At 40.9% G+C, this 25,932-nt stretch overlaps 1 protein-coding gene and 1 long non-coding RNA gene across 5 annotated transcripts in view; one reads left to right on the top strand and one right to left on the bottom strand.

Annotated features, from left to right (window-relative positions):
* usp20 (ubiquitin specific peptidase 20) overlaps positions 1-17,392 on the top strand; it is a 20,515-nt gene extending 3,123 nt beyond the window's left edge. For all 4 annotated transcript variants that reach the window (XM_050053103.1, XM_050053101.1, XM_050053104.1 and 1 more), the window contains 16 exons: positions 1,759-2,272; positions 2,378-2,527; positions 3,769-3,881; positions 4,295-4,467; positions 6,968-7,062; positions 7,168-7,201; positions 8,064-8,109; positions 8,221-8,401; positions 8,563-8,689; positions 8,788-8,957; positions 9,511-9,592; positions 9,967-10,075; positions 10,164-10,266; positions 10,351-10,419; positions 10,507-10,675; positions 11,057-17,392. In XM_050053103.1, the coding sequence (XP_049909060.1) occupies positions 1,759-2,272; positions 2,378-2,527; positions 3,769-3,881; positions 4,295-4,467; positions 6,968-7,062; positions 7,168-7,201; positions 8,064-8,109; positions 8,221-8,401; positions 8,563-8,689; positions 8,788-8,957; positions 9,511-9,592; positions 9,967-10,075; positions 10,164-10,266; positions 10,351-10,419; positions 10,507-10,664 (2,124 nt within the window). In that variant the 3' untranslated portion in view covers positions 10,665-10,675; positions 11,057-17,392. The remainder of the gene's footprint in view (positions 1-1,758; positions 2,273-2,377; positions 2,528-3,768; positions 3,882-4,294; positions 4,468-6,967; positions 7,063-7,167; positions 7,202-8,063; positions 8,110-8,220; positions 8,402-8,562; positions 8,690-8,787; positions 8,958-9,510; positions 9,593-9,966; positions 10,076-10,163; positions 10,267-10,350; positions 10,420-10,506; positions 10,676-11,056) is intronic.
* Positions 2,032-25,932, bottom strand: LOC126395555 (uncharacterized). Its single transcript, XR_007570463.1, has 6 exons — positions 25,643-25,932; positions 19,745-19,928; positions 10,105-10,274; positions 8,236-8,392; positions 2,342-2,516; positions 2,032-2,155 (listed from the first exon to the last, which is right to left on the bottom strand). It is a non-coding gene; the product is annotated as an uncharacterized LOC126395555 (long non-coding RNA).

Below are 25,932 nucleotides of genomic sequence, written 5' to 3'. Positions count from 1 at the left end.
CCAGAAACAGCCCCGAATTCACTATCCCCAAAACCACCAGACTCCATTTAAATAAACAGTAATTTTATCATCGTAAAAGTTTCGCATCAATTCAAAGTTGAGGGAATCAAAATAAAACACACAAAACCTGTCTTGGTTCACCTCTCCACTGTTCCAACTCTGGTTTGGTTGGAATAAACTCTTAACTCACTCAGTTCGATGTGAAAATATGCTGGCTCTATACATGCTTAAATTACTCTCACTTTAAATGGAGTCTGGTGGGTTTGGCGATGAAGATGTCGCGGCTGATTCTAGTGAACAAAAAGGATCTTACCCTTTACCAAAAGGGTCTGTCTCCATAGGGATCCTTTCAGTGTTCCAGTGTTGTCAGACACTTAATGTGAGCACATCAGTGGCAAAAGCAAGCACTTTAAGTGGATGCAAATTGATGATGTGTAATTGCCCCGAGTGGTTACAGAGCAGCTTGTTTCGCTGCTGTCGAGGTGTTGCTCAGAACCGGACAAATTTCAAGAATTGTTGATCCCATTTGTCATTAGACACAGAAACATGAGAAAATGGGATCCAGGTTGAAAAATACAGAGGCTTGACTTGAGTTGTTAACTTGCTTGATCGTTCAGTTTTTGGGGGGAACTTTGTATTTGTCTAACATCCCCAGAACCAGACAAAGCCATAGATGTATTGTTTTGTCTCTCTGTGTAAAACAGTAGAGAGTAACTAAGGGAGAGGATAGATATCATTTAAATTCTTTGCTAATCATGACATTAGGGACTTTATAAATGCTTAAACTACAATGTGTACTTTTGTCAATCCAACAAAACCTCTTAGAGAGGTTTGATAGTGTATTTCTTCAAAGAATACCTTGCCATTTTAGGAAATGCAGAGAAGCAGTCGGCTCAGCTTAGCACAGCAGGGAAAACAGCAAGCCACAACCTATAATTTTTATACTTCAGTTTTCATGCAAATTAAACTCAAGATATAAAGTGTTAATTAGTGAGCTTTAGATGTGCTAGTGGGGTGGATGTTGTCACTGTCAGACAGTGCCAGACTAGCTGTTCCTCGTTTCCTGTTTATGCTGTTCAAAGCTAACTGTATCCTGGCTGTAGCTTTTTATTTTGCACACAACAATAAGAGTGGTATCGATCTTCTCATCTAAGCCTCGGCAATAAAACAAATAAGCACATTTCACAAACTGTCAAACTATTCTTCTAACTTTAGAGAGGCTACTTGATCCAATAGACTTCCAGCACATGTGCTAAGACAGGCTAAACTCATATGTCAACATACCTTCAAACTGCATGTCGACCTGTGACTCTGCATAACTCTTCTTCTCGGAAGAAAAACTAAATTACTCCTTGAATACACAAACACACAACTCAAATCAAACCTTTGTGTTTGTCTGTTTCTTTGTCAGACACTGAATTGTTTATTTAACCAGTTAAAAACAATGTTTCATTCTTAGTGCATGTTTGATTGGAAGAGTCTGGCTTTGTTTGATCGTAATTGTGATTTAAAAATGTTTTTTAATAGAAATGAGTTTTGCCTGTCTGTTGTGGGTATGATTATGTTGTCCTTGTGCCGCTTCTTACCAATATACAAACTGCTCTCTTGTTGCAAATAAGACAAACACCATTAACTACACGTTTCACTGTCCATCCACTTGTTTCGAAACAGTTCTCCACAAAACTCCCTTCTCTGTGTCTGTAGCTGCACTCGTGCCTCCTCCTTTTGAGTGAGTGTAATGTGCTTTATCTGCTCCAGGACACTCAGGAGTTCCTGCGCTGTCTGATGGACCAGTTACATGAAGAGCTAAAGGAGCCTCTGACAGAGTGCAGCATGAGCGGGGAGGGAAGTGATGGTGAAGAGATAAGAGATGGAGACCGCTCCCCGTCCGAGGACGAATTCCTATCCTGCGACTCTGGCTCCAGCAGTGACCGCGGGGAGGGGGGAGGAGCGGGTGACAGTGAGCTGCTCCTGCAGGATGAGTGTGACGGGGTCAGGTCACCGACAGGAGGGATAGTGGGTGTCAGTACCGGCGGGGTGATCTCGGAGAAGGAGAGGCTGAAGGAAAGGAGGGTGTCTGGCTCACCCCTTCGTGGAGGCTCGCAAGAGATGGATGAGGATGCTGATGTGGATACAGCAGCTGAGGAGGGGGCTCCTGAGAGGGGGGAGGAAGAGGAGGTGACGCCAACCGCAAACACTGAGGTCCAAAGCCAAGAGAATAACCAGTTATCTGATACTGGGCAAGGGCAAAGCCAGAGCAACAACACCTCAGGTATAAAGCCTGCAGGACAACTTCAAAAAATATTTTAAATCCCTAGCTTGTGGATCATTTATCTCTAACCTGTCAATTCTGTGCATTCAATGTGCTGTTTTCTAGAGCCAGACAATGAAGCGTCAATGCCCCAGCCCCAGTCCACTCCCTGCAGTCCTGTGCGAACCATTCAGGAGCTGCATCCCAAACTGTCCTCCAGTCAACCTCGCTCCAGTCCCCTCCGCTCTGCAGGACCTGCGTACACCTTCAAAAAAGGTAAGAAAACATCCCAAAGTTCAGATGTTACGCTGCTCATTCAAAACGCTTCTTCATTTCTACTGACTCCTGAAATTCACAGTACATTTGCATTGTTATATGAGAGTTATTTAGGCCACATTAAGAGCCGTGAGAGATTTTGTTTGATTGAATTAACGAAATCAAGTCATCAGATGTGAGGTGCCTTTTTCGTTTTGTGTGAATCTGATGAATTAGAGAGGGTTTTTAATGTTTTATACAGCAGGCCTCTTTTTCACCTTTAGATTTGCAGTCCTTTAGGTTAAGCAAAGCACTGCTGCATTAAAGGGATGGTTTGAATCTTTTTAAGTGGCGCTGTATGAGGTACTTACTCATAGTCATTATATTTCTGACGGAAAGCCGTTAACAGCTTCAGGTCGCCAATTATACTTTCACCAAAGCCACCAGACTCCATTGACAAAAGCAGTATTTTTAGCTTGCTGAACACTGGAGCTGCTGGTCTACCGCTGCCTCCATCACTTAGTTTGTGTAATTTTGTGACTTTGGTGAATCCACAAACCCTGTTAAACACCAAAGTCATGCAATACACAAACTGATGGAGGCAGTGGTAGACCAGCAGCTCCTGCTATTCAGTGATGTTCAATTACTGGCTTTGAAGAGAGTGATATAACAGCTTCAGTTCCCTGTTGGAAATAGCTGTCTGACAGCAAGGTAAAGAGATGAAATAATTTTCTAAATATAGCATACACTTTGAGCTAACATTTGTATGGGACTTTCTTAGGTGGCTCAAATACGTTCTGCTGCTGCCTCCATCAACACCAGTACATTGCTTAGCCTCTGTGTCGGTACGCCTCCTACATACAAACTGGGAGCGCGCCGACCGCCATCTACTGTGTGTAATACATTGACTATGGATAAGTACCTCATATAACCCCACTTCATATAATCCAACCTATCCCTTTAAGGTGCCAGGTCTGTAAATCACAGTGTTGATGTTTGTTTGTTTTTTAACCAATCCTTCCTTCATTTTCAGAATCACCAGCAGCATATGGGTAAATCTTATTCTACTTTCGGTATAAATGCAGCTGACGGTGGTGGTCTTCTGATTGCCACAATATACACAGACATTTCCTTGCTTGCTTTTCCCTCATCCACACACAGTATTGCAGGTTGCACTGATTAAGGTAGTTTTGTCAGTCAAAAAATATCAGCAATATTAAGTTTGTCATCGAATATCCTCCCTGCTGTCATGAATCTTCCAGCTCAGCTGCTGCTCAGTGCCAGGAAGAAGAAACAGTCTCACTATCGCAGTGTGATCTCGGACATCTTCGACGGCTCCATCCTCAGTCTGGTCCAGTGTTTAACCTGTGACAGGGTGAGTTGTGCTTCACGTGTTTAAACACCAGGGGGAGCTACATATTTAGTCAGAAACCACAGTATATTTACTTGATAAATAATATTTTTTGTTGAGATAGAAGTATGTCCTTTGTAATGGTGTCTTTTGAGTATTTTTTATTTTTAGAATGAATATAATGCATGAATGAAAATTTTAATTGATGACACATTTTAAACCTTCATTTGCTGAGATTATTTGGTTTGTATTTCATCACATACGGCTTTTTGGAAACACTGATGTCAAAGGTTAATTGTAATCGGAAATAACTTATCCATCACAGTTGATTTTTTTGTATAAGCATTTATTATATTATTATATAAGTACATTGTTTAAAGCTCTACTCTTACTGGTGGAGACATGCTGTGTAAACCAGTTCTCTGAATGTGTGACAGGTCTCTACAACAGTGGAAACCTTCCAAGACTTGTCTCTCCCTATTCCTGGTAAAGAGGACTTGGCAAAGCTCCACTCTTCCATACATCAGAACCTTCCAGTCAAGACGGGCGTGTGTCCCGACACTTACAGCTCACAGGGGTGGATCTCCTACATCATGGACTCCATACGCCGGTCAGTGGACCATGTTTAACCATCAAAACAGAGGGAGGAGTTTGCGTGTTTGAACGCATGAATTCAGCAAAATCCAATCTATCTAGTATCTGATTGCACACTAATATTGTGAGGTTATTGGAATGATTTAATGACGCATGCTTCTGCAGTGAGGTTTCTTTTTTAACCTGGCATTTTGATGTAAACAGATAAGCTGAACACGATATGGCTTACTGAGTTCCTTTCAGAGAAAGAAGGCAAGTGGAGTCATGAGTTGTTTATTCAGAAAGTCGTGCTCACTTAACTTCTTGTGAAAATCCACATTATCTCTGAAAATCACCATCAACCACGGGGAGGGTTCCAAGGAGAGTGTTAGGTGGGGATTTGGCTCCAGTGAAGTCTCTTTTCAGTAAACGGCACTGTATGTGGTTTTGAAGGCCACAGATGACACAGGTGAAGGCATGCAGGTATCAGTGGGCTGTGCTAGATCTGTCAAGGCAATGTTTATGTCCTTGTTGTTTGCTGCACATACGTGAGCTGGCTCAACAAAGCCCCAAGCCTCAGTCAGAGATAACAGGTACCACCAAGGTAGTTAGCAACTTTTATGGTTAACCCAAGCTTCCCTCTTCAGAGTCTGTGCACATTTCTATATAACAAGTCAAATGACACGTTCAGCACGCCATTTGAGTCTTAAAAGTGATTGATCTCGTGCTGCCTACTATCGCCTTTGAAGAATATCAAAAAAGTTTTACAGCAAAAACCAACACTGTTGCTTCAATTAAAGAATCAGCGTGTAAGTTTTGGGGGCATTTAGTAGCATCTAATGGTAAGGATCGCAAATTGCAACCAACTGAGCCTTCTTACAGTAAGAACTCCTTCAGTGTTAAATGTTCAGGAGGTTTTTAACATGAGCTGAATTATCAACAGTGGTCTCCTCCTCTCATAAACAAACGGAGCAGTTGATTTGAACCAATAAAAACACTGAACAATGCAGTTTTATGTTACAAATGAGTGTTTCTCCAACGCTGTTCAGCATGGTGGCGATAGGTCGCTATCCCAGGCCCTGCCCATAAGTGCTCACCTTTTTTCTCTGGTATTTTAAAATCCAGATGTTCAGGAGGTTTTTATCAGGAGCCAAATTATCCACAGAGGTCTTTTCCTCTCCAAAACAAACAGACCTTGTGATTTAAAGCAGAAAAAATAAAGAAGTTTAACCTTAAAAAAACATGTCATGGAGGGCCAATGCGAAAACGCGCCTGGCCCTATCTGTCGCAAGTATCTGGCTCATCCATTCTTAACTATTGTGGAAACTTGGTGGTGCAACATGGTGGAATCTGAGGACGAGGACCCGCTCCCTATGTAGATTCATTCTAAGGTATCGAAAACACTGATTCTTATTTTCAGGTGATATACACCAAAGAAAACATACTTATTGTATGATTCAATATCTGTCAATATATCCCCCTAAATCGCACACACTGGGCCTCTAAGGCGAGAGAGGAAAGCTTGCAGAAAATAACCAATTATATATCTGTTTATCTCTTCTGTGACAGCTGCACATTTTACAGCTCAACTTCAAACTTGATGCAGCTGATAGAAACTTTGCATGTGGTTCATGGAGTGAGAGGGCCTTGAGGACTTCTGGCAGTCAGTGCAGGACTGATGGGTTGGAGGAGATTAGGAAGATTGAGGAGAGCTTTTAAATGCCTGACCCAGGGCTCCAGGAAAAGATTTGAGTGCTGATCTACCAGATGACCCAACAGGGGTGATGTTGCATTTTTAAGGAATGTAGAGGGTTTGTGGAAAGAGTGGTTCTTGTCTGTGTCAGCAAAGCAGTGGTTTTCCTGAGATTTTCTGAGATGGGTGAACTGCTTCCCACAGAAGAGGGTTGTATGCGGCTTGTTTGAAATAAAAGTTGAATCACTTCCTTTGCCAAGAGCATTATTCACATAGCTGGACTACGCTAGCTGTGTGTATTATTTTACATACTGGGACAGAACTGCAGAGACAGGCCTTGACTTGCTATTGGCACATCTTCCATCAGTTCCCAGATTTTGAGAGCAGCGTCATAGTAACAGTGCTGGTGACGTTACATTTCTGAGAAAAAATAAATGAAGTTTTCAGGAGGTGGGCTGCATTGTCAGTTGCATGGTCCAACTAAAAAATGACCATCATGCCCATCCTGCTGCTTCCATGTAAGACAAGTCATATCTCTTCTTCATTACCCTGTTCTGTCAGAGTGTCTGGGCACAATTTAATTGGAAGAAAGGGGCACACAATTCCTGCCAGGAGACTGTGAAATCAGGTGTATTTAGGCTAAAAGCAGCCCTTCGAATTTGCCATCAAAGAGCTTTTCAGCAGCATTTCTTTTGGGGTCATTTAATCATTAAAAGTTCACAACCCACATGAAGGTTATTTCTGTCAGTATGATCACTGTAAGGAGACAGACTGAAAGAGGCACTGTGGCTTTTTGTGTCTGTAATGATTGCGTCTCTTTGTATCACTGTATGCCTGTGAACAGGTTCGTAGTCTCATGTATCCCTAGTTGGTTCTGGGGGCCCATGGTGACCCTGGAGGACTGCCTCGCTGCCTTCTTTGCAGCAGATGAGCTCAAAGGTAAAGAGGACTACACTGTACTATTCTGCTATAATACTCTAAGTGGTCAAGTGTAGGCGAGAAAATGTATCTCAGGAATAACATTTACAATCATTCTTCCCACAGGGGACAACATGTACAGCTGTGAGAGATGTAAAAAGTGAGTATGTTCAGTAAATCCAGGTAGAGTCATTAATTAGAACTGGAGATGTTCTCCTCTTTAAAGGGACAGTTCACCCCAAAATCAAAAATACATATTTTATCTCTTACCCTTAACACTGTTTATCAATCTAGATTGTTTTGGTGTGAGTCTGAATGTTGGAGATATCAGCTGTAGAGATGTCTGCCTTCTCTCAAACATAATGGAACTAGACAGCATTCGGCTTGTGGTGCTCAACGTGTCAATAAAAAAAATGCATTTGAAAAACTCAACAGCAATGTCTCTCTCCAGAAATCATGATCCGGTTACTAGGATGCCTGCACCTTCTCATGTGCGAGAGGCTTGTGCTCTAGCAGCATGAGATGTAAATATTAATGGCATCCTCCGTGACTGAGCTGTATCATTAGCTAAATCAGTGGTGCTAGGTTAGCTAGCAGTAGATACACGCTTCCTTTGTGCTGTGATACGGTAAGCAGGTGTAGTTCGGTAGAAAGAAAATAGTTCCTACATGAAACTGCTCACATCAGGGTCTGTGGATTATGTTGAGTAAGTGGTCTTTTCTGGAGGTATCAAAAACAGAAAGAAAGAGGTATTAACTGTTGAGTTTTCCAAATGTACATTTTTGGTGCTCTGAGCACCACAAGCCAAGTACCATCTAGTTCCAATATATTTGAGAGAAGGCAGACATCTCTACGACCAATATCTCTAACACTCAGCAACTCACACCAAAACAGTCTAGACTGGTAAATAGCACTACTGGTAAGAGGAATGATATGTACTGTCCCTGTCCCTTTAATGCATCAGAACATCAATTTAAACAAGGGTATTTTTCATTTTTTTCACAGTGTTTTGTTTTCTACAGGTTGAGAAATGGTGTCAAATATTGCAAAGTACTTAGACTTCCAGAGGTACATGTTTTTGTTTTGTTTTTTAAATTTTATCTGATATCCTTCTTGCTGCAGATAACAAGCTTAGTCATGCTCGTGGTTTGCTTCATAAAGTGCTGTGTGTTTGTGTAGATTCTGTGCATTCACCTGAAACGCTTCCGGCACGAGGTCATGTATTCGTTCAAGATTAGCAGCCACGTGTCCTTCCCGTTGGAGGGCCTCGACATGCGACCTTTCCTGGCTAAAGAGAGTCCATCCCAGGTCACCACTTACGACCTGCTGTCAGTCATCTGTCACCATGGCACTGCAGGAAGTATGAGATAATTTAATTCCCCTCAGATAAGTGGCACAAACGATATTAGAAATAACCATGCCTACTTTATCTTCTCCCCCTTATCTATGCAGGGTAATCATCTTTGTTTCTTATTTCTTTTCTTCTTCTTCTTTTTTCTTCCCTTCTCTTCTGTGCTGCAGGTGGACACTACATAGCTTACTGTCAGAATGTGATCAATGGCCAGTGGTATGAGTTTGATGATCAGTATGTCACAGAGGTCCATGAGACGGTGGTGCAGAACGCAGAGGCCTATGTGTTGTTCTATAGGTAAGCATTTAAAGACCTCATAACGTGAAGCATTTATGCTGAGTCTGTTAATTCAAAATGTTGCTAATGACGGTCCCCCCCCCCCCGTACTTGTGCAGAAAAAGTAGTGAGGAGTCTGTGAGAGAGAGGCAGAAGGTGGTGGCCCTCGCCAACTTGAAGGAGCCCAGCCTGCTGCAGTTTTACATCTCCAGAGAATGGCTGAACAAGTTCAACACCTTTGCCGAACCAGGCCCCATCAGCAACCACACATTTCTTTGTCAGCATGGAGGTGTGCACTTAAATCTTAACCTGATGAACATCTTGTCACACTGAGAAAACATATACATGCTTCTCTAAAGGGGAACCAAATCGGCCTTACTGAGATTTTAAAGAAAAGATGCTGTTGAGTTGCATTATGTGATTGAAGACTGACTAGCAAGTCAGTGCATTTGACTCCCTGAATTTCCAAAAACCTGTTCCCACCATCTCCACACAGATCTCTCTGGCCATATTATTCAGCTGTTAAAAAATGCAGGGTGGTGCTGTGGGGAGGTTTCTGGCCCCTCGAGACGTTTCAGCTCTTAAAACAAATAACTCTTGTTCTTGTTAAACTGGATGTTCCTTTTAGTTTTATGACACTTGGCTTGTAGATACGTCTTAATAGGAAAAACATGGCTTTATTACTTTTGTGAGTTGCAGGCCATCATTGTTCAAGAGGTCAGCAGGGATAAGGGTGGGGAATTTTGTGTAGGTGGAGAAAAAAATCTACCACAGTCACAGCACAGGCCAGAAAAAGGGAATAGATATCTCCTTTAACTTTTACATGTTTTATCTTTGCACAGGGATCCCTCCTAATAAATACCACTACATAGATGACCTGGTTGTGATTGTTCCTCAGAATGTGTGGGAGTACCTTTACAACAGGTAAATATGCAACACACTACCGTTTTCATGTTGTTCTGCTCAGTTATAGCTGCGCTTATCAATGCCTCTATATTATATGGGTCAAATGGCTACGTGTAATGTTAAACAAGTCATTATCACCAACTGTGCAGCTCCCCTCAGCCCTACAGAGTGTGTTCAGCTCAGTCTCACTGCTCTCATCAACACCTTCTACAGGCAGCTGTTTTTGCACAGAAGAAAAAACAAGAATAAAGAAAAATGCATCTTAATTGTTCAGCGTGAATGCAACAAAGGCCTGATTTGAATTCAACTGAGTGAATTGCAATTGGATGCACACATTCACACTCATTTGCAGCAATCTGTCACTACATAAATGTTGGTGTTTCTGTGTCCAGTTTTGGAGGTGGCCCAGCGGTGAACCACCTGTATATGTGTGCCATCTGCCAGGTGGAGATTGAGGCTCTGGCTAAGCGCAGAAAAATGGAAATAGACACCTTCATAAAGGTAAAAGCGTGCATTCTGTGAGGGTTTACCTGTGCAGGAATATGTCTCTGTGTTGGATGTTGAACGAGCAGTTTTCTCTCGTCTGTAGCTGAATAAAGAGTTTCAGGCTGAAGAGGCTCCGACGGTGATCCTGTGCATCAGCATGCAGTGGTTCCGAGAGTGGGAGAGCTTTGTGAAGGGCAAAGACAACGGTACAACCCTGCAATTAGACAAACACAGTAGTGCATTATAGTTCTTTGTCTTTACAAAAATGTTTTCATGATTTGTTTCCTCAGAGCCACCTGGTCCCATCGACAACAGTAAAATTGGTGTTATGAAAGGAGGACACATACAGCTGAAGCAAGGTAAACCTCAGCACTGGTTGTAAAGGTGGTAATGAGAAAAACAGACATGTCAATAAACCGCCTTTTATGTGTGTTTCTCCCCCTCAGGCGCAGACTATGGTCAGATCTCAGAGGAGACGTGGCAGTACTTGTTGGGTATTTATAGCGGAGGCCCTGAGATCGCAGTGAGACAGACTGTGGCCCCGGCTGACCCCGACAGCCTTCATGGAGAGAGGAAGATCGAGGCAGAAACCAGAGCACTTTGAGATAAAAAGAGGTTTGAATGTTTACTTATTGGGAAACACTGTAAGATAACTGTAAATCCTCATAAGACCTCACACTCCCCTTCATATACACAGACTTGCATACATTCACGTGTTTAAATATACTCTTGGATAATGTGTGACATTTTACTGGTAGCGGTGATTGTGGAGCTGGTCTTGGAACAAGCGCGTTTTCCACCCACTTTGCTTACATCAACCACATGAGCTCATAAATTCCTTCTGGCCAGCAGAGAGTAAGATAGCCGCACACGTGGCCAAGAATAATGGAGGCAGCACATCGAGCAAATAAACAGCTGTAAATCCAATCTGGACTGTTTGAGCTGAGGGCCCATTATGAGTCCGTTTGTTCTCAACTTGTTTTTTATGTTCCCCAGGTCTTCTGATTCCCCCCTTTCCACTCCTGCCCTCGCAGGAAGCTGAGGAATTTGCACCTTGGTGAAGAGGCCTCGTTGTGAGCACTTTGTAAATGTAGCAACGTATTATTCTGAAGCCGTGACGCGAGAGGGTGAAACGGTACTTAAATATCACATAGTTTATTTATTGGATAACTCTGATCCTCAATGTTAAGGTGTAAACAAAAAAAAAAAAAAAAGACGTTGTGTCACATCTCTGGAGCTGTTTTTGGTAGCTATGGTGTTTCAGTGGCTGCTGTAGTGACTAGGTGTCAGATACTGCTTTAGTGGCAGACAGCTGCTGGTGTCGGGAACCAGCCTGCTGAGGAGGACAGATCTACGGTGTGATGTTTGCTTTGAGGACTGCACTTTTCTTCTTTGTTGAAAGCAACAACCAAGACACGTTAACGAGCTTTCTGTTTGCCTGTTTACTAGTTACATAGCAACAAGTTCAGACATCAAAGTGAGAGATATTACATAAATCATACTCTTGCACCTCCAACCTTAAACACACAGGATAACTGAGCCCTCAGGAATGAAGTCTTTGGTTTGTTAAAGCCAGTGAAATGATCAGATTAACAAACTTTAAAGAAAACACCACAGCAGGTTTGTGTCACACCACAGAACATGCATGTGTTCCTCAACGACCATTTTCAGGGTGGGTTTGCAAAGCTTCAAAATGCATGTTACTGCTCCTCCTTTATTTGGACTTGTAAGGCCATTTCACTGACAGGACGAGGTGTCGAATTTGTTCGCTCAAATGCAAAATAAAATCTTTTCTGTCTTTAAAAGGATGGAAATATTGAGTCGCTCCTGTCTACAAATAGGCACACGGGCATAAAGATATAAAGACATGGCAAAGTTCTGAAAAGTCAAACTAACTTAAGTTAAATATGGCAGGAGTGCAGGAGTTATGTAAGTAGAAGAGTATATATCTGGTGCAATAGCTGTACATTTTCCAAAGAAAGAGAATGTTGTGCAACAAAATATCAACTGTCTTCTCTAATGACAGCATACAAAGTAAGCTTGTAATTCCTCGTTAACAGTTGTCACACAGTTAGTTCTTGAGGAGAGATGAATACATCAAGTGACTAATAATGCAGTACCTGTTTTAACAAAGAGAGGGCAGTATTTTCACCATGTAATAATTTAGCAGAGAAGTAGAAATCTGACATCACAAATAATGAGCACAACATGCACAAATCCAAGACAGCAGTAAAGTAATTTATGATAACTATTTGATTTTTTTATTTAGTCATAATGTCTTAATTGTGCACGTTTCGCCATCAGAAAAATGAAGCTGTACCCCCCTAAGGTTAGGGATATCAAACTATGCGTTATTTACTTGTAAAAATATTTGTGCATCTGCAAATTTCATTTCTGTTGAAGAGGCATTTTAAATTTGTATGCAAAGACACAGATCTTCACTGATTGAGACACAGTAGCTTGTTTACTCAAATTATAATCTGCTCAACTCATACAGGAAGCCACTGATCAAAATGTTCCCCTAACCTCAACGCTTTGTTTCGAGAAAAAATGATTTAGATCTTGAGGTTTTCTCGTCTTTTTAATATCTTCTGATCAGAGATCAGACTGGTAAACAAGGGTGTTTTCTGCAATTTAACAATATTTGAGATAATTAAAACAACTCCTAAAGAGCAGCCAATATGCACAGTTGCTCATTTTTGATGGCTGTTACTAAGTTTTAATTTGAAATATTCAAAGTAACATTGCATATTGTGTAGATTTGTTTTCGTTACAGCATAAGTCAATGCAAGATTAAGGTGCCAGGGTCTGTAAGAACATCTTACATCTGTAAAAAATGGGTCAGTGAGTCAGTTAAAGCTCAGCAAGATAAATCACTTCCTCCTTTATGTTATTGTAGATAAATCACATACCTGCCTTTTTTAACGTAGGCTACAGATCTGCAAAGACACAGTTTGCCACCACATTTAAAGCAGATGACGCCTAGCATTGCATAACAAGACTGTTGAGTGTAACAGCTTTTCTGTTATTTATTAATGTTAATAATAAATACTAATTTTGAAGGCCCAGACTAGAAAAATTAAATTATTATTTTTTTCTGTTAAAGAACCTGTATGCGACATTCAGAGCGTATCTATGATTGAGAGTCTGAGCCGGGCTTGTCTGCACACGGCTTTCAACATGGAGGTGGTTGAGCAGGCGGCTAGAAGCTAAAGGTGCTAACAATGAAATGAGAACGCATTATCAGCGGTAACTGTTGCATGAGCACATTGCAGTGGGGACGATAAGCTAGTCAGTGGGTTACATTCACAGGGTCTCACATGCACTGAAATGCACAGGCTGCCAGCACAGCTACCACAACAACAACAACAGAGAACCTCAGATAACAACACACACAGAGGAAGCGTGACTGCATTCTCTGCTCAGGACGCCATTACTCCACTATATCTTTACATAGCAAATAGCAGTTTGCTGCTATATTAATACTCTGAATGTTGCATACAGTGCCTTTAAGTTGAATAATAATTTTTAATAGCACAATTATTGAAACTATATTAAAAATGGCAAGATAGTATTAAATAAAAAAATTCTGAAGTTACAGTCGATTTACATTTACAGTTTTATGGTAAAATCCTGTTACATGTCATGTTATATAAAGCACCAATTCACCAGTAAGTTGTTTTAAAATCTTTTCCATTATCATCAATCTTTAAAGTAGTAATTATAATTATTACTTTTGCAGAAAAACATCCATAAATTGGAGATCCACTCGGATAAATACTGCTATTTACCAGTCTAAACGGCCACAAGACGTATCAGTAAATACAAATGAGTGGCAGCCCAGCATCTTGAAGCCTGTTTGACTGTAACTTTTAATGCCAAATGACTGAAAAGAAGAATGAATACTGATTTGACCTTTAGCTGCGGCGCAGTATTCACATAGAGATACAGTACTTCAAACCTTTTGCTGTTCCTTTTTTTGACACCTTTTTTGTAGCAGCACTCAAACTATGAGATCTGGTAAAGATAAAAGCTAATTATGAGCTGAAATGTAAAGAATATAGTAGTGTTATAATTTATGATGCAGCACAGTCATCCTACCTTGAAATACAGTGCCTTCAAGCCCCTTCACACCCACAATGCACGTGCACAGGTGTTTTTACATATTTTTGCCTGAATATGACTGTGTGAGCATATACAGACATTAAGCATTTGAAGTTAAGTTCATGGCGTTTGTTGACCTCGAAATTCCCTGCATTGCTCTGCTCACCTGTAACCTGAGCAGAGGTGTAATCAGCCAGGATGTGTAAAAAACAGCTGTGTGGGTGTTAAAGGGTGACCGTAAACTTTCTATCTACCTTGGCTTTGGAAAGGTCTCGTTAGCGGTGTACTATTAAATCTCCCAGCTGTATTTCACTGTAAGATCAATCAAAAGAGGTGACCGTGATCTCAAAAAATTAAATTCAAATACATGACACAAGATACAGTGTGGAGAGGGGGAGTGACGTATAAATGTGCATGAACTAAGAAGGGTATTCAGAGTGCCCATTGATTAGAAAATGTTAAAGTTTCTCTCCCGGCACTGATTTAACCCCTAAAAACTCATCTCTGTTCATCAAAATCTCATATTTAAAATCCTTTTATACCTTGAAATGGCGATCATATAACTATACATCTTTACCTGACTTAGTATGCGTGGATTGATAAATATGCAAATTAGCCCGCTCCCCAGATGCTCACCTGCAGCAGCGCATCCGTCCACCTTCGATTCTGTTCATCAAACAAACAAACCTCTGCTTGTAAACTGTATTAGATAACGTGAGCCTTTAGCTTGACCATGTTATCGGCTAATAATGTGTTGCTAATGTTGTAAACTTTTTCCCAACTGCCCTGACGAGTTGAACTCCCGCCTTTCGCTGTACATTATGGGATTGGTCTCTAAGGTTTGTGATGAAACAAACTGTCATTGGTACACTGCAGTTCCAAGGTAAAAAATGCTCACCCATGGCACTGACTGCTTATTTCGCTCATGATATATGTCTTGTAGCACATAAAAAAATACCATATGGACAGATTAACAAGGTTAAAAACTTGATATTCGGTGAAGGGGGTTTTTCAAGGTATAGTTTGTCATTTCGGGCTTTCTGGCCGAGAGTCAGATGAGAAGACTGATGATGATTTTCTCATTGAACTTAATTTCAGACTATTCCTTTAAAGATGTAAAATAAGTTGTTAACATACATAAAACAAAGCTTGGCCTCAAAATGATGCATCACTTAGATTCAAAGTTAGTTTTCTTAGTTAGCTAAAACTAGAAAAACTTAGAGAATTCAGGAAAAACAAGACAGACTTGTGATACAATCTAACAAAGATCCAACAATTTCAAAAAGCTCAACAGATATTTAGAACTTTAACTATCAGATGAGCAGCTTTAACATTTCCTGAGGTATCTGTCCAACAAGACACGAAGATGGTTACTCAGAATACCCTAGATGACTTTAAAGACTCACCACAGATATTTTGACTTGCCGTAGCAGGAAAAGCAGGTGTACCTTATACCATTAACAATCACCCAGTATTCTGTTTAAAGGCTCAGTTTGCAATTCAGGTGAAAGAAAGTTTATTGTTGAGTCTCATTCCCAGGTCATCAAATACCAATACTTTGGGTTGGTGGTGTCAGTATTTACAGACTTTGGCGATAAATATAAGCCCCGTGCTCTGTTTTTTGGTCCCTACCAACTCCCAAGGGAAATATCTGGCTCTTTAGCTGCTAAATGCCCCACTATGTTTAACAGCTAGTTGCTAATTGTGCCCATTTGCAGTGGGTTTTTAGTGAAGTTGTGGGCAGGGCAGCAAACCAATAAGCTGAAACTCACTAATAACCTCTGGAAAGCTGATAATCATCGCAACCACTTTCAAGTTGTCATTTGATGCACTGTTATCAAAAAGACATCAATTATAGCCATCTTACATTTGAAGCTAACAGTCGTGATACAGCCTAGCTATTGTCACTGTCATGGCTAACATTAACAAAAGCTGCAGTTCCTTGAATGACCACTTGAGGCTGGCTACAGAGGTGAAAATGGGGATGGATTTTTATACAACTCACCCTGTTACATTTATTAAGGCTTCAAGTTATGCATAATGAAGGGCGGGGCTGCTTTGAGTGACAGGCTGTCCATAAGACTTAGCCTACTCGACAGCTACACCCTCCCGTCCAAATATGGTTGCCCTCTGGCTCCAAAAAACCGAGACGGTGACTGCCGAAATGCCAAACTCAAGGCTTTAAAGCAGGAGTCCACAAACCAATGGGTGACATCATGTTGGCTACATCCATTATTTTATGTAGCCTATAACATTAACCCAGCAAGTAAACAAACCATCTTACAGTTTCCCAGCGCTCTCAGATGAGGACATTGAATACATGGTGGTAACAGAACCTATATCAGTGGTTACGGCTCAGTGTCATCATACCTGCCTGAATGGGGCCTGAAAAAAATACTTAACAGAAATCAGCAATCATTAATGTTTTTAATTTCAGTTGAATTATTCCTGCCATGACACGTCAAACATCACCTCTGTCTATGAACTTTATTCCAGACCATGGCCTAAAGCAATCCATGTCTCTGTTTAGTTTGTTCATGTGCCCAAAGAGCAATTTACCATTTTTAATAGCAGAGGACACTGATCTGCCCATTTGTCAAAACAGTTTTGTAGTACTTTTCTTTTTACACATGTTCAGTCTGTATGTGCAAGAGGTGATATCAAAACTAGGGGAATGTGTGTGTGCTATGTTGAGATATTTATTGGGGGAGTATGTGCAATTTAAAAAAAAAACCAAACAAACAAAAAAAACCCGCAAATCTTTGTGCAATCTTATCATCGGAGAGACACTGGGCAGCTATCAAACAGAGCAGTTTGAGCAGCTGACAGTAAAAGACTGAGGCACTGCAGCTTATTATATTGCAGTGTTAAGAAGTGCCACATGGTAATTACTCAATTATCCCCACCTGTGAGTTTGTTTGCCTCTGTTACAGCACGTAGCCATGCGTGTGAGATTTCCATTTCACTGGTAAATACAAGCATTCCTGTGGTTGGACGGAGTTCATCAGTAATATCATGACACCCTGGAGACGGCACAACAGGATTTCACTGACTTATGTTTTCCCCTCATTTTACAGTGTGGCTGTTGTGGTCATGATAATGGTGATGCCTGATAACATGGGACTTAAGTGGTTGACCTCAATTCAATGGGATGTCTTAATGTCTGTATAACTGATGTAATTATTCATGTCTGGTTAAATGATTAAAACTGCCTGGTCTTTGATTTGATTTGTGGTTTCTTTGCTGTTATATTTATATATAAAAAACAGCCAGCACTGAAAATGGAAGAAAACTGGAACTATTGCTTCTGGATAAATATTTTAAACCACATCGAGTTGTTTTTTTAAGTGAGAAAACGGATCTGTTTGTTGAAGGCGCTTTGTCAAGCCTGAGAAGAAATACCCTGGTGATGTCATCAGGGTTATCTCAGCTTAGAGACTTCACTGTTATACCAGAAAGCCTGCATTTACAACCCAGAGCCATGGAGTTTCAAAGAATAGTTTTTACCTTATGGTAAAGTTGCTTAATTACTTTCTTGTTGAGATTTAGATGAGATGACTGAAACTACTGTCATATTTGTGGGTTAAATATGAAGCTATAGCCAGGAGACAGTTAGCTTAGCTCAGCATAGCATAAAGACCGGAAACATAGGGAAACAGCTAGCACGATTGTGTTCAAAGGTATAACAATTTGCCTACCGGCATCTCTGAAGTTCACTAATCCAGTCCAGTGTGTAAGATTTAGGGGGATTTAGTGGCATCTAGCAGTGAGGACTGCAGATTACAACCAGCTGAAATTTCTCACAATTAGAATCCCTTCTGTGTTCATCGTTCAAGAGGATTTTGGCAGGAGCCGAACTATTTGCAGAGTTTCATCTAAAAACCCCCAAAACAAAACAAAAAAAACCCAGGTGATTTAAACGCAGTAAAAACAGTGAATAGAGCAGATTAATGTTACAAATCAATATTTCTCTGCACACAATTTGGCTTGTTGCAGACTGGCCGCTAGCCCAGAACCTGCTAATGTGTGCTCACCTTTTTTTTGATAAATGAATGTGAGCTCACCTTTTTTCTAATCCAGATGTTTTTATCAAGAGCCAAATTATCCAGAGGTCTCCTCCTCTTCGAAAACAAAACACAACCAGTGATTTAAACCTGTAAAAGCACAGAATGAAAAAGGTTTCACATTATAAATCAGTGTTTTTCCTGCGCTGTTTGGCCCGTGCCCAGCACATGCTAATGTGTGCTCACCTATTATCTCTGATAAGATCCAGACATTAAGGAGGTTTTTACTTGGAGCTAAATTATCTGCAGAGGTTTCTTCCCTCTCCAAAAGAAATGGACCTGGTGATTTAAACCTTTAAAAACACAGAATAAAGCAGTTTTAGGTTAAAAAAAAAGTGTTTTCTGACATTGCACTTCGCGAAGGGGCTGCCGGGGTCATCCCTATATTCCCCGGGTTCTATGTTCCCCGGGTTCTATGTTCCTGTACCCTTTAAAAAAAAAAGGGTCCTATGTTCCCCGCTTTCCCCAAAAGGAAATATGTTCCCCGCTTTGTATGGGACCGGGGAACATAGGACCCTTTTGAGAAAAAGGGGTTAGGGTTAGGGTCAAGGGGGTTAGGGGGTTAGGGCCCTTTTTTAAAAAAAAGGGCCTATGTTCCCCGGGTCCTTTTGGGGAAAAGCGGGGAACATAGAACCCTTATTATTAAAAAGGGTTCTATGTTCCCTGGTCCCATATAAAGCGGGGAACATAGGACCCTTTTGGGGTCCCATACAAAGTGGGGAATATAGGACCCGGGGAACATAGAACCCGGGGAACATAGGTACGCTCCCGGGGCTGCCAACTATGGTGGCTGACGAAAAAAGCGCAAAAGGTCCCATCTAGAGCCAGTGTTTATTCTGTTTCATTTTTGCCAATATATACCTCTAAATCCTAAACACTGGACCTTTAAACCTGTACAAAAACTGACAGACCTTACTTACTCTGACAGAGCTAGGCTAGCTGTTTCCCCTTGTTTCCAGTCTTTATGCTAAGCTAAGCTAGCAGGCTGCTGACTCCAGCTCCATATTAAGCATGCAGACATGAGAGTGGTATCAATCTTTTTATCTAACTCTCTTTAAAAGGGTGAATAAGTTAAGCTCTCTAAATGTCAAACTACTCCTTAAAACGACATGAGAATATACCTTTACAAGGAGGGCCTTTCTCAAAGACACTTCTGACTGCATTGTAAGAAAAGACAGGACATCTTGTCCTCAGCTGTAAAGATGTGACCAGTCTTTACAAATCTGTCTCTTGTGATTCCTGTTGATGAGTGTAATGCCACCTCTTTAGATTAGATACATAAATAAATATGTCCAGATAAATTAACACACGCATATTAAAATGAGTCATCTCTTCCTAGGACACACTGTCCGGGATTATGTCCATTTTGGCTTCATCACTACTCATCTAGAGAAAAGCTTTGATAAATAGGTATTTTTTAAGGATGAGGCAAATAAACTGGTTGTTTTGTTCTATTGTTTATGTAACTCAGAGAGAAAATATGGTTACATGTGAGACACAGAGTGAGAGGGCTTACCTGTTTCGATTTGAGAAAGAGGGGGCAACTCTCAAGTGAGCAGCTGTGATGTCATCTCAAGTCCCATACGTATGCTGAGCTGTATCCAGCCCAGACAGAGGCAGACCAAGAGCAAAACACACCGGGCTGATGCGAGGATATGATGCACACACTGAGCCTTCTTGAGGACGGGAGAGCTGACAGGCTGTTCAGGTAAGAGACAAAAAAACAACACAAAAACTGGCTTAGAGGACATGAATGCAGCTGCAGCATCGGTCCACATCACATTGCCTAAAATACTGGCATGTTTCCTGCACTGCGTGCATGTCATCAATGCTGGGATACTTACTGGGATGTATTTCATGACACACCGGATTTACCGATGAATAATTAAACATCCCATAGCAGTAGTTGTACAGGCCATTGGATATTAAATCAGCAGATCACAATACAGCGAGAATCCAGGACAGCAGGGGAGGCTGGCTTCCAGAGGGTTGCCCCTTCTGTGTCCATTCACTGGGATGGGATGGGTGTGGCGAGTAGCAGCAGACCACTTGTCCTTTCCATCCTCATCATTAATGCCATTTTTTTCATACTGTTGCTAATTCACTCTCTGTGCACCAGCCAGCTTTGCATGCTGAAGGTCAGACTATAGATTTAGGAGGGCAGGTTGGGATCTGCATTAATGAAGTGGAATAATTACCAATTATGCATGGAAATATCTGTGTCAGGGAAAAAATGAGCTGCATAGATCCTCCTGTAGCTCTGTGACGGCTCTGAATCTGCTGACTAACTGTATGAAGTACAAAGTATAAACAGTTGTTCATCTCACGGAAGCATCGGTGTAACATTATTTGCAAAAATAACTCTTGTGGAAATGATCTGTGTCTGTTGCTACAGCTGTCAGAACAAACTGGATTCGGCTAAGGTTGTATATACATTTTTAATACTCCAGATTATGAACACTTGAGTTGTTACCCCATTTTATCTAAGAGTATGCACTGGTTACCCCTCTTCAACTGTGCTCACAGCACTCCAGATGTTTGCTACAAGAGTCTTAAATCAATGCTGACTAGCAGGGGTGTAGCACTAAATTCTGTGCTCTGTGGCCCCCAGCCCTTCCTCTTCCATCTATCAGTTTTTGTACTAATTTAAAAAAAAAATTTCTTGTCTTTGAAGCTCTTCCTCATGGTCTTGCACCAGCCTGTTCGACATGTTTTGCAATGAATGATCTTTACGTAAAGCTTTCAGTTTCAAATTACAGAACACATTTTTTTTGTGTGAGGCAGCTTTTAGTTGTCGTGCTTTAAGCAGTTGAAACATTCTGCCTCAAGGACCTGAGAGCAGCCCTTAAACTAATAACCCAATTTTTCAGCCTGGCTCTCATTAGCATGTTTTTAGTTGTTTTTATGCCTTATGTGCACGCTGTCTACATTTGTCTCATAATGAACTTGGGGCCCTTTAACTTGTCTTGAAAATTGACACTGGAGTGTCATATATTAAAAAGGAACTACACATGTTGTTTTTATGGTCAAAGACAGTCCAAATATATTCGTAAACATGAATAACTCTCTCCCAAATCTAAAACTAGAGTGCTAAAACTCATTTTGTGATGTCATAGGGTACAGTATAAAGTCTGGAGCTGCTCCATACATTCTGTGGATTCACAAAATCAGGCTTCCATTCACTGGAGCAGCTCCATACTTTATACCCTATGACATCAACAGTTTGAGACTTCTCTGGTTTCAGGCTTTGAGAGAGAGTATCTTATGTTTCCAAATATTGATTGAACATTCCTCTGCCACAGGCCTAACATATTGGAATTCTTAATTTAGATGGTGTTCACCTTTAATCTGCTACTAACTATCCTCCCTCCATTTCTTTCCACAGGGATACATGAGATCTTATGTGACAGCCATGCTTCGTCAAGCTGAAGTAAGGATAACAAACATGACACAGGGAGCATTTCATTTATCAGAGCTCCAGTATAAGCAGGCTCTGTGGTGATCCTGTGCCCAACTATAGTAAAAATCAAAGTGCTGCAGCACCGTCAGAGGAGCAAGTCACCACAAAGAAATCCTAAGAGAAGCCTCGCTGGACAGACTGTAGCGCAGTGATTCAGCTCCTCTCTCTGGGAACCCTCTCTCTGTGTTTTTTTCTGCAAAGGCAACCGCTGTAAATATTTACATGCCGTGTCTGGCAGCTCTTAGAGACGAAGAACACCTTGAGAATAATGACTCTGTGACCCTTTAACTCATGGTAACCCTTGTCGGGCCCTGCAGGCAGGGCTGGATGTGAGACTTGTGTTTTTTTTGGGTGCTGAAAACAGGAGGGAACTGGATCAGTAGCTCCACTAATTGTTTTGCGGTACTTTGTGCCGTGCCTCCCTTTCCCTGCTTGTTGTTTTTTTTTTCCATTGCAAGCCTTTTTACAGGAGAGAACACAGATACACACATTCCAGGGAAACAGCCTGCATGTATTTCGCTACACATGCCAATTCATTGCCACATACCTGAATGTTTGCAAATTATAATGATCAAACATCTCGTCTTGTTTTTCTATTTAGCTGGCATTTATGGAAAATATATGCGTATATAATTTATAATTATTGCAGTAATTTTGCATGCATATTATTTAGTATATTGTACAATACCTTGAAAATCCACTGGACTGTTAGATGTGGGTAAAAATTTAAGTTCTCAGTACATGTAAATATGTTATAAATTGTGTAAAAATGCAAAACATATTAGTGAAGCTGGTGAATTAGTGTGGATGAGTGTGTATACTGACGCCTTCACACCTGTATCTCCTGATCTGTTTGCACACACACACACATCATGGGCTGTGCCATGTGTTCCCAGCTGGTTGACATGTGGACTGTGAGGGCGAGCAGGACGGGCCGCAGGGCCATGGAGCTCACCGCCTACCCACAGATGCTCCAGGGAGGCTACCACAGAGTGACGGGCCTCCACTACATGTCCTCCTTCTCTGACGCTGAGGACTGTTGTGATGACAGCAGCTCAGGCAGCTCTCTCACCTTGGACTGGCAGACACAGGGCACCGATGGCTGACATACAACCTAAAGCTGTCATACTATCAACATTTAAACAAACATGATGACATACAAAGGAAATGTGGTGTATTTGCAATAAATGTGATTGGAGTTGAAGAGAAATATGATGTGAGTGATGTTTGTTTTCATAGTTTCCTCTTTATTTGATTAAGCTTTTTTTTTTTGTTGATAAAGTGGTTTTCCGGATGAGCTTTGTTGCCTTTCTGTTTTCATCAAGAACGGATACATGTAAGAGCATTTTAATGTTGTAGGTTTGTCCACTTTTAGATACTTCTTACTACTACTGGGTAGATTAATAGTATGGTACTTAATCATATCATATGAGCATATCAGATTTTTTTTATGTAAAAGTAAGTTGTAACTTTAAGTGTCAAATAAATGTTGTGGAGTTAAAAAGTTAGTATTTCCTTTCGAATTATAATGGAGTAGAAGTATAAACTACCAAAGAATGGTAAAATATGAGTACTTTACTTGAACTTCAGTACAGAACTTGAGTAAATGTACTTACTTAGAGTCCACCGCAGGACTTGTAATAGTGTGTATACTGTACATATACATATATATATATATATATATATATATATATATATATATATATACATACATACATACATACATATATATATCTTAGAATTTTTACTTTTGATGCGAGTACTCTGGACTTAAGAAACGGTATTTTTCAGCAAAATATACTTAAAGAATCAAAAGTAAAAGCACTCTGATGATCAGTTCCTGTGAAATATAATTCTAAATTATATATATTATATTATTGGTAAGAAAGTCCATGTTTGTCTGAAATGAAGTGGAGTAGAAGCATAAAGCAGCACAAAATGAAAATACTCAAGTAAATGTCAAGTATGTCAAAATTGAACTTTAGTACAGTACTTGAGTAAAAGTACTTTCCACCACGGCTGTCATCCATAAAACCATCATTATCCTGTACTACGTAAAATGATGACAGATTATGATGTTGGGCAATCTAATTACCGGATCAGGGAACCACAACAATCTAAACTGCAGTGGAAAGTTTCATTGTTTTCCAACCAACCACTCATCCCATATTTTGCCAACAGTAGTGTATGAAGTAATTTTCTCAGCATGACCGCCACAATGCGCAAAAGACATGCTGGCTCACAAGTCAAGCAGTCTGACTCTGAGTCAGATCATAATTATCTTTTTACCCACTGTATTACACAGACCCCAAATGTGATCTAAGTTTCAAATTGATCCTCAGCTGTACTTTTCCTCTCTCTTACAGGGTCCCCATGTGCTGTGGCAGAATGTACACCAGCGTTGTACTTAGGTACAGTTGAGGTAACTGTACACTTTCGTATTTACATTTCATACTGCATTAGAGGGAAGTATTGTGCTGTTTTACTTCACTACAGTCATCTGACAGCTGTAGTTACTAATTACTTTTAAGTAAACAGAACGGGGTCATCCCTATGTTCCCGGGTCCTATATTCCCCAGGTCCTATGTTCCCCCCTATGTTCTGCAAGGCAGGGCACATAGGACCCTTTTCCGAAAACGGGTCCAATGTTCCCCACTTTTCCAAAAAAGGGTCCTATGTTCCCCGGGTCCGATGTTCCCCCCTGAAACATGAAAGAAAAACACACTTACCTCATGCGATCGCATGATTCAATGCCCAAAGGCGTAGACAACGCTCTCCAAGAGTCACATATATTTAGAAAGGGCGTCAAGGTTCTCCATTCATTCACATAAAACTGCCAACAGCCAATTACAACCTAGAATAACCTCCATTATAGTATTTGGATATGCGCGTCACATGGGCTATATCTTATATGCAACATTAAACTATGCGGGAAAATGCTGAATTAAATCAGGGAAGCCCCGCATAGGCTATTTGTTGTGGAATTCGGCAATTATAGTGGAGAAAATGAGCCCTTTCTAAATATTTGTGACTCTTGGGGAGTGTGTCTGCGCCTTCGGGCATTGAATCACGCGATCACATGAGGTAAGTACGTTTTTCTTTCGCGTTTCGGGGGGAACATCAGACCCGGGGAACATAGGACCCTTTTTCAGAAAAGCGGGGACATAGGACCCTTTTCCGATAAAAGGGTCCTATGTTCTGCACCCGGGGAACATAGGACCCTTTATCGGAAAAAGGGTCCTATGTTCCCCGGTCCCTATATTATGGGGGAACATAGGACCCGGGGAACATAGGACCCTTTTCCGGAAAAAGGGTCCTATGTTCCCTGGGTGCATAACATAGGGGGGAACATAGGATCCTTTTTTGGAAAAAGGGTCCTATGTTCCCCGGTCCATATATTATGGGGGAACATAGGACCCGGGGAACATAGGACCTGGGGAACATCCGTACGGTCCCAACAGAACTATAACATCATACTCAAACAAAAGCACTGTCACAAATTTTACTCGAGTAAATGTAAAAATATTTGTGTAAAGAAGTACTTAGATAAGTAATATATAATACTACTAATAAATAACACCTTGAGGCTACAAAATAAATGTTAACTGTTGACACTAGTCAACAATACATAGGAAAATAGGGAACTGTAGAAGGTCCTTTGCAGCCAGTACTATTAATTATAAATATACAAGAGACAAAACTCAGACAATTACACTAACCTACAATAAATAAAAAGATCTTACCATGGTGGGTGACACAACAAGCAGTGTTAAGCCACACAAATTCAATAACGTGACACTTCTTACAGGATTAACAGCAGATAAAACATCACCAAAGTAGACAAAACAATAACTGTATAATCAGTATAAACTCCACAGCTGGCCTTTGTTGTTGTTATTTACTTGTCGTTATTTGCTTGCTTACAATACTGACTGACTTTGTTGTTGTGCCCACCTGTTTGAACGTCAGTCTGAGTCTTGAGTACCATGAAGTCCTCTTCAATCTGCTCCAGACAAGTTCAACTTCTCTTGGTCAAGGCATAGCCTAAAGTAACAGTTCACTCAGCCTCCTCACAATCCCAGTATAACCAGTCCACTCGGCCTCCTTGTCCCAGTATAACCAGTCCACTCGGCCTCTGTGTCCCACATTAGCGGTCAAAAACTGCTGAAAGTCCAAAACCACCTCACTAAGGGTAAAAGTTCCTCTGTAAACACAGAAGTCAAAGCCACCATTAGCTTGTTAGC

This window comes from Epinephelus moara, chromosome 9 (genome assembly GCF_006386435.1).
Source record: "Epinephelus moara isolate mb chromosome 9, YSFRI_EMoa_1.0, whole genome shotgun sequence".
NCBI classification, from domain to species: Eukaryota; Metazoa; Chordata; class Actinopteri; order Perciformes; family Serranidae; genus Epinephelus; species Epinephelus moara.
This window is presented reverse-complemented; position numbering and strand designations above follow the sequence as displayed.